Source organism: Salvelinus sp. IW2-2015, unplaced genomic scaffold (genome assembly GCF_002910315.2).
Source record: "Salvelinus sp. IW2-2015 unplaced genomic scaffold, ASM291031v2 Un_scaffold4571, whole genome shotgun sequence".
Taxonomy (NCBI): domain Eukaryota; kingdom Metazoa; phylum Chordata; class Actinopteri; order Salmoniformes; family Salmonidae; genus Salvelinus; species Salvelinus sp. IW2-2015.
Window position 1 is genome coordinate 2656 of NW_019945841.1, and position 8985 is coordinate 11640.

Consider the following 8985-nt stretch of genomic DNA (forward strand, 5'->3'; position numbering starts at 1 on the left):
GTCTCAAGTCCCCCAGTCTCCCAGTCCCCCAGTCTCCCAGTCCCCCAGTCCCCCATTCCCCCTGTCCCCCATCTCCCAGTCTCCCATTCCCCAGTCTCCCAGTCCCCAGTCCCCCTGTCCCCCAGTCCCCAGTCTCCAGTCCCCCAGTCCCCCTGTCCCCAGCTCCAGTCCCAGTCTCCAGTCCCCGTCCCCAGTCTCCCAGTCCCCCAGTCCCCCAGTCCTCCCAGTCCCCCAGTCCCCAGTCTCCCAGTCCCCTCAGTCCCCCAGTTCCCAGTTCCCAGTCCCCCAGTCTCCCATTCTCCCCCGTCCCCAGTTCTCCCAAGTCCCCAGTCCCCCCAGTCCCCCAGTCCCGCCCAGTCTTCCCAGTCCTCCCAGTCTCCCAGTCTCCCAGTCCCAGTCCCAGTCTCCCAGTCCTCAGTCCCCCAGTCTCCCAGTCCCCCAGTCCCCCAGTCTCCCAGTCTCCCAGTCCCCAGTCTCCCAGTCTCCCAGTCCCCAGTCCCCCAGTCTCCCAGTCCCCCAGTTCTCCCAGTCCCGAGTCCCCAGTCTCTCCAGTCCCCAGTCTCCCAGTCCCCCAGTTCCCCAGTCCCCCAGTCCCCAGTTACTCCCAGGTCCCCCAGTCTCCATCCCCCAGTCCCCAGTCTCCCCAGTCTCCCAGTCTCCAGTCCCCATGTCCCAGTCCCCAGTCCCCGTCCCTCGTCCCCAGGTCTCTCCAGTCCCCCAGTCCCCCAGTCTCCCAGTCCCCCAGTCTCCCAGTCTCCAGTCCCCCAGTCCCCCTGTCCCCATCCTGCCCTCCTAGTCCCTGTCCGTCCCCCAGTCCCGTCCCCCAGTCTTCATCTCCAGTCCCGCCCCAGCCGTCTCCGTCACCAGTCTCCCAGCCCCAGTCTCCGCCAGTCTTCCCATGTCCCAGTCTTCGCCCAGTCCCCAGTCTCCGTCCCACTCAGTCCCCTTCCCGTCTCAGTTCCCCCAGTCTCCCAGTCCCCCATCCCAGTCTCCCAGTCTCCAGTCCCCCAGTCTCTCCTCAGTCCCTCTCCAGTCTCCCAGTCCCCCAGTCCCCATCTCCCAGTCACCCAGTCCCATCCCAGTCCCCCAGTCCCCCAGTCTCCCAGTCTCCTCAGTCCCCCAGTCCCCAGTCCCCTTCCACAGTCCCCCAGTCCCCCTCTCCCAGTCTCCCAGTCCCCCAGTCTCCCAGTCTCCCCAGTCTCCCAGTCCCCCAGTCCCCCATCCCCAGTCCCCCCAGTCCCTCCCAGTCCCCCAATCTCCCCAGTCCCAGTCTCCCAGTCCCCCAGTCTCCCAGTCCCCATCTCCGTCCACCCAGTCCCCAGGTCTCCCAGTCTCCCAGTCTCCCAGTCTCCCCGTCTCCCAGTCCCCAGTCTCCCAGTCCCCCAGTCCCCCAGTCTCCCGTCCCCATTCCCAGTCTTCCCAGTCTCCCGTCCCCCAGTCCCCCAGTCCCCGTCTCCCAGTCCCTCAGTCCCCAGTCCCCCAGTCCCCAGTCCCCCAGTCTCCGCCAGTCTCCCTCAGTCTCCCAGTCTCCCAGTCTCCCAGTCCCCAGTCTCCCAGTCTCCCCAGTCCCCAGTCCCCCAGTCCCCAGTCTCCCAGTCTCCCAGTCCCCCAGTCCAGTCCCCTGTCTGAAATGGCAAACTGTTTCCTCTATAGTGCCACTACTGTGGAGTCTATATACTTTTTGACCAGGACCCTGTCCCTGTTTCCTCTATAGTGCACTACTGTGGAGTCTATGGACTTTATATTCATACGACTCTTGTCATGTGATCAATTAAAAATCTAGTATGGAATCAAACTTCAATTCAAACTATATTTGAAGTGCATTAAATGAGCAACACAACATGTACAATAAAAAAAATAAACACAGCCATAAAAAATATGAATCAAGAAACACGACATTGATTAAAGGCCAAGCTAAAAAGGCTGATTGACAAATGGGATTCATATTCCTTCTTCCTAATAAGAATGATAGATTATAGCGTTATTGGGGGAGTCTATTATCTTGTTACGTCTTGAACTCTATTTTACTCTGGTGATGTTAAACATGGGGAAAATATAGTCGAACAAACAACTACAATTGACATTTGAATCGAGATTTAAATACTGGATTGTGTTGAGTTTTAATATAATAAAAACATGACTAATTACTGCCAGGTCAAAAAATAGAGTTGTCTCAATATAATCTCTGGTGTTTTATATCATCACCATCTGTGGTAAGTAGAAAACTCTGGACATCAACAGAGATGGTAACAAAACTCCAGGTAGGAAGTCTATTATTAGGGTCTACACTACATGACCAGCAGTACGTGGACAACCCTTCAAATGAGTGGATTCGGCTATTTCAGCTGCACCGGTTGCTGACAGGTGTATAAAAATCGAGCACGCAGCCATGCAATCTCCATAGACAAACATTGGTGGTCGGATGTCCCGTACTGAAGAGCTCATAGGATGCTACCTTTCCAACAAGTTAGTTCGTCAAATTTCTGCCCTGCTAGAGCTGCACCGGTCAACAGCACAAAAACTGTTRGTCGGGAGCTTCATGAAATGGGMTTCCATGGACGAGCAGCACAACACAAGCCTAAGATCACCATGCAAAATGCCAAGCSCCACCGTTGGACTATGGAGCAGTGGAAACGCATTCTCTGGAGTGATGAATCACGCCTCACCATCTGGCAATCAGACAGACGAATCTGGGTATGGCTGATGCCTGGATAACGCTACCTGCCRGAACGCATAGCGCCATGGTTCGGGCCCCTTAGTTCTAGCGAAGGGAAATCTTAACGCTACAGCATACAATGACATTCTAGACAATTCTGTAATTCCAAATCTGTGGCAAAAGTTTTGGGAAGGCTCTTTCCTGTTTCAGCATGACAATGCCCCCGTGCACAAAGCGAGGTCCATACAGAAATGGTTTGTTGAGATCGGTATGGAAGAACTTGACTGGCCTTCACAGAGCCCTGACCTCAACCCCATCGAACACCTTTGAGATGAATTGGAACACAGACTGCTCTTGTGGTTGAATGGAAGCAAGTCCCAGCAGCAATGTTCCAACATCTAGTGGAAAGCCTTCCCAGAAGGCAGCAAAGGGGGACCAACTCCATACTAATGCCCATGATTTTGGAATGAGATGTTCGACGAGCAGGTGTCCACATACTTTTGAGTAGAGTTTCTAGAAAACATAGGCACTACCAGAGTTAGCTGGCTAGCTAGCTACTAGCTACGCTAGCCTAACGTAGCACATAGCTAGCTCCCTATATTGCTGTGTAACAGCCACTAGAAAATGTACTTGTACTTACCTCGCCTTCTGGATGGTAGCGAGGTGAACAGGCAGCGGCTCGGTGGTGGTGTCCTTGATTATCTTTTTGGCCTTCCTGTGATATCGGGTGATATAGGTGTCATGGAGGACAGGTAATATGCCCCCGGGGATGCGTTGGGCAGACCACACCACCCTCTGGAGAGCCCTGCGGTTGTGGGCGGTGCAGTTTCCGTACCAGGCGGTGATACAGCACGACAGGATGCTCTCAATTGTGCATCTGTAAAAGTTTGTGAGGGTATTGGGTGCCAAGCCAAAATTCTTCAGCCTCCTCAGGTTGAAGAGGCGCTGTTGCACCTTCTTCACCACACTGTCTATGTGGGTGGACTATTTCAGTTTGTCCGTGATGTGTATGCCGAGGAACTTGAAGCTTTCCACCTTCTCCACTGCAGTCCCGTCGATGCGGATAGGGGCGTGCTCCCTCTGCTTTTTCCTGAAGTCCACGATCATCTCCTTTGTTTTGTTGACGTTGAGTGAGAGGTAATTTTTCTGGCACCACACCGCCAGGGCCCTCACCTACTCGTCTCGTAATCAAGCCTGCTAGTATTGTGTAATCTGCAAGCGTGATGATTGAATTTGAGGCGTGCTTGGCCACGTAGTCATGGGTGAAGAGGGAGTACAGGAGGGGGCTGAGCACGCACCCTTGTGGGGCCCCAGTGTTGAAGAATAGCAAAGTGAAGGTGTTGTTTCCTACCTTCACCACCTGGCGGTGGCCCAACAGGATGTCCAGGACCGAGTTGCATAAGGCGGGGTTCAGACCCAGGGTCATGATCTTAATGATGAGCTTGAAGGGTACTATGGTCTTAAATGCTGAGCTATCGTCAAAGAACAGCATTCTTACATAGGTAAGTGTGATGAGGATTGCATCGTCTGTGGATCTATTGGGGCGGTAAGCAATTTGAAGTGGGTCTAGGGTGACAGYTAAGGTAGAGGTGATATGATCCTTGACTAGTCTCTAAAAGCACTTACATGACAGAAGTGAGTGCTATGGGGTGGTAGTCATTTAGTTCAGTTACCTTTTCTTTCTTGGGTACAGGAACAATGGTGGCCATCTTGAAGTATGCTGGGACAGCAGAATGGAATAGTGAGAGATTGAATATGTCCGTAAACACACTAGCCAGCTGGTCTGCGCATTCTCTGAGGACGCAGCAAGGCATGCCGTCTTGGCCGGCAGCCTTGCGAGGGTTAACACGCTTAAACCTCTTACTCACGTTGGCCACAGAGAAGGAGAGCCAACAGTCCATGGGCTGCGTGGGTGGCACTGTGTTATCTTCAAAGCGGGCGAAGAAGGTGTTTAGTTTGTTCAGAAGCAAGACATTGGTGTCCTCGACGTGGCTGATTTTCCCTTTGTAATCCGTGATTGTCTGGAGACCCTGCCACATACGTCTCGTGTTTGAGCCGTTGAATTGCGACTCCACTTTGTCTCTGTACTGATGTTTTGCCCGTTTGATTGCCATGCGAAGGGAATAACTACACTGTTTGTATTCTGCCATATTACCAGTCACCTTGCTGTGGTTTGCGATTTCAGTTTTGCGCAAATGCTGCCATCTATCCACGGTTTCTGGTTAGGGTAGGTATTAATAGTCACAGTGGGTACAACATCTCCTATACACTTCCTGATAAACTCAGTCACCGTATCAGTGTATTCATCAATTATTATTCCTGGTAGATACACGGAACATATCCCAGTATGCGTGATCAAAACAATCTGTGTGTGTAGGTGGGAGCCAATCAGAGAGGAGAGGAAGTGTTTGAATGGAAAGTGAGAGCCGATCAGAGAGGAGAGGAAGTGTCTGAATGGAAGGTGAGAGCAGATCAGAGAGGAAGTGTCAGAATGGAAGGTGAGAGCAGATCAGAGAGGAAGTGTCTGAATGGAAGTTGAGAGCAGATCAGAGAGGAAGTGTCTGAATGGAAGGTGAGAGCAGATCAGAGAGGAAGTGTCTGAATGGAAGGTGAGAGCTGATCAGAGAGGAAATGTCTGAATGGAAGGTGAGAGCAGATCAGAGAGGAAGTGTCTGAATGGAAGGTGAGAGCCTGAGAGCAGATCAGAGAGGAAGTGTCTGAATGGAAGGTGAGAGCTGATCAGAAAGGAAGTGTCTGAATGGAAGGTGAGAGCAGATCAGAGAGGAAGTGTCTGAATGGAAGGTGAGAGCCGATCAGAGAGGAAGTGTCTGAATGGAAGGTGAGAGCCATAAGAGAGGAAGTGTCTGAATGGAGGTGAGAGCAGATCAGAGAGGAAATGTTCTGAATGGAAGGTGAGAGCAGATCAGAGAGGAAGTGTCTGAATGGAAGGTGAGAGCCGATCAGAGAGGAGAGGAAGTGTTTGAATGGAAGGTGAGAGCTGATCAGAGAGGAAGTGTCTGAATGGAAGGTGAGAGCAGATCAGAGAGGAAGTGTTCGAATGAAGGTGAGAGCTGATCAGAGAGGAAGTGTCTGAATGGAAGGTGAGAGCAGATCAAGAGGGAAGTGTCTGAATGGAAGGTGAGAGCCGATCAGAGAGGAAGTGTCTGAATGGAAGGTGAAAGCCAATCAGAGAGGAAGTGTCTGAATGGAAGGCGAGAGCAGATAGAGAGGAAGTGTCTGAATGGAAGGTGAGAGCAGATCAGAGAGGAAGTGTCTGAATGGAAGGTGAGAGCCGATCAGAGAGGAGAGGAAGTGTCTGAATGGAAGGTGAGAGCTGATCAGAGAGGAAGTGTCTGAATGGAAGGTGAGAGCCGATCAGAGAGGAAGTGTCTGAATGGAAGGTGAGAGCTGATCAGAGAGGAGAGGAGTGTCTGAAGGGAAGGTGAGAGCTGATCAGAGAGGAAGTGTCTGAATGGAAGGTGAGAGCTGATCAGAGAGGAAGTGTCTGAATGGAAGGTGAGAGCTGATCAGAGAGGAAGTGTCTGAATGGAAGGTGAGGCAGATCAGAGAGGAAGTGTCTGAATGGAAGGTGAGAGCAGATCAGAGAGGAAGTGTCTGAATGAAAGGTGAGAGCAGATCAGAGAGGAGAGGAAGTGTCTGAATGGAAGGTGAGATTGTAGCGGAGAGAAGAGAAAGAAAGTTTCTGAATTGAAAGTGAGTGTCGAGCGTCTCTGTGATAACATTTGGTGACCTTCTGGGTGTGTTAACACCTGACCCTTTCTGGAACTATCCTCCCCCATCCCCCATCCTCCATCCCCCTCTAACTTCCATCCCTCTCTACCTTTCTCTTCCTGCTGTGGAGAAAAGCCTCCAGGCCCATGAAGTTCAGTGAAGTACTACTGTTCATTAACTGTTTTAAACCTTAATGAGACTGAGCTTCTGTTGTAGACCCCAACCAGACCTCTTCTGTTACTACTGTTGTATAAACATGGTGGCGGTCTGACTGACAACAAAACACATGCTAAAGTTCAGGGCTGTTTCCATCAGAGACCAGTTAAACCTTCTGGTTCAGGGCTGTTTCCATCAAAGACCAGTTAAACCCTCTGGTTCAGGGCTGTTTCCATCAGAGACCAGTTAAACCCTCTGGTTCAGGGCTGTTTCCATCAGGGGTTAGAGGTTAAACCCTCTGGTTCAGGGCTGTTTCCATCAGAGGTTAGAGGTTAAACCCTCTGGTTCAGGGCTGTTTCCATCAGAGGTTAGAGATTAAACCCTCTGGTTCAGGGCTGTTTCCATCAGAGGTTAGAGATTTAACCCTCTGGTTCAGGGCTGTTTCCATCAGGGGTTAGAGGTTAACCCTCTGGTTCAGGGCTGTTTCCATCAGGGTTAGAGATTAACCCTCTGGTTCAGGGCTGTGTTCCATCAGAGACCAGAGGTTAAACCCTCTGGTTCAGGGCTGTTTCCATCAGAGACCAAAGATTAAACCCTCTGGTTCAGGGCTGTTTCATCAGGGGTTAGAGTTAAACCCTCTGGTTCAGGGCTGTTTCCATCAGAGGTTAGAGGTTAAACCCTCTGTTCAGGGCTGTTTCCATCAGAGACCAGAGGTTAAACCCTCTGGTTCAGGGCTGTTTCCATCAGGGACCAGAGATTAAACCCTCTGGTTCAGGGCTGTTTCCATCAGGGCCAGAGATTAATCCCGCTGGTGCAGGGCTGTTTCCATCAGAGACCAGAGATTAAACCCTCTGGTTCAGGGCGTTTTCCATCAGAGACCAGAGTTAAACCTCTGGTTCAGGGCTGTTTCCATCAGGGACCAGAGATTAAACCCTCTGGTTCAGCTGTTTCCATCAGAGACCAGAGATTAAACCCTCGGTTCAGGGCTGTTTCCATCAGAGACCAGAGATTAAACCCTCTGGTTCAGGGCTGTTTCCATCTGAGACCAGAGATTAAACCCTCTGGTTCAGGGCTGTTTCCATCAGAGACCAAGAGATTAAACCCTCTGGTTCAGGGCTGTTTCCATCAGGGACCAGAGGTTAAACCCTCTGCTTCAGGGCTGTTTACATCAGGGACCAGACATTAAACCCTCTGGTTCAGGGCTGTTTCCATCAGGGACCAGAGATTCCATCTGTTTCCATCAGGGACCAGAGATTAAACCCTCTGGTTCAGGCTGTTTCCATCAGAGACCAGCGATTAAACCCTCTGGTTCAGGGCTGTTTCCATCAGGGACCAGAGGTTAAACCTCTTTTCAGGGCTGTTTCCATCAGGGACCAGACATTAAACCCTCTGGTTCAGGGCTGTTTCCATCAGGGACCAGAGATTCATCTGTTCCATCAGGGACCAAGATTAAACCCTCTGGTTCAGGGCTGTTTCCATCAGAGACCAGAGGTTATACCCTCTGGTTCTGGGCTGTTTCCATCAGAGACCAGAGGTTAACCCTCTGGTTCAGGGCTGTTTCCATCAGGGACCAGAGGTTAAACCCTCTGGTTCAGGGCTGTTTCCATCAGGGACCAGAGATTAAACCTTCTGGTTCAGGGCTGTTTCCATCAGAGGACATTAAAATAATAATGTCATTGCGGAAGTAGCAGATAGTAGTGGCCTTTCCTCTGCTGCTGTAGGTGGTCAGTTATGTTCTTACTCTTGTTAGTTATGGGCTTTACCAGGACTGAGATCTGTTTATTTGATTGAAATGACAGCTGGAACCCCAAAGTCTCTTTCAACCAGCCTGGAGTCTGTTTAATGGGACGTCCCTTTCAACCAGTCTGGAGTCTGTTTAAAGGGATGTCCCTTTCAACCAGCCTGGAGTCTGTTTAAATGGATGTCCCTTTCAACCAGTCTGGAGTCTGTTTAAAGGGATGTCTCTTTCAACCAACCTGGAGTCTGTTTAAAGTGATGTCTCTTTCAACCAGCCTGGAGTCTGTTTAAAGGGATGTCCCTTTCAACCAGCCTGGAGTCTGTTTAAAGGGATGTCTCTTTCAACCAGCCTGGAGTCTGTTTAAAGGGATGTCCCTTTCAACCAGCCTGGAGTCTGTTTAAAGGGATGTCTTTTTCAACCAGCCTGGAGTCTGTTTAAAGGGATGTCTCTTTCACCAGCCTGGAGTCTGTTTAAAGGTATGTCCCTTTCAACCAGTCTGGAGTCTGTTTAAAGGGATGTCCTTTCAACCAGCTGGAGTCTGTTTAAAGGGATGTCTCTTTCAACCAGCCTGGAGTCTGTTTAAAGGGATGTCCCTTTCAACCAGCCTGGAGTCTGTTTAAAGGGATGTTTTTTCAACCAGCCTGGAGTCTGTTTAAAGGGATGTCCTCTTTCAACCAGCCTGGAGTCTGTTTAAGGGATGTCC

At 50.8% G+C, this 8985-nt stretch overlaps 1 protein-coding gene across 1 annotated transcript in view; it reads left to right on the plus strand.

Moving 5' to 3' along the window:
* LOC139026369 (uncharacterized) overlaps positions 1–2715 on the plus strand; it is a 4270-nt gene extending 1555 nt beyond the window's left edge. The window contains exons 2-4 of the mRNA XM_070441696.1: positions 9–703; positions 797–1623; positions 2496–2715. Of these exons, the coding sequence (XP_070297797.1) occupies positions 9–703; positions 797–1623; positions 2496–2715 (1742 nt within the window). The remainder of the gene's footprint in view (positions 1–8; positions 704–796; positions 1624–2495) is intronic.
* Positions 2716–8985: the final 6270 nt, after the last annotated feature.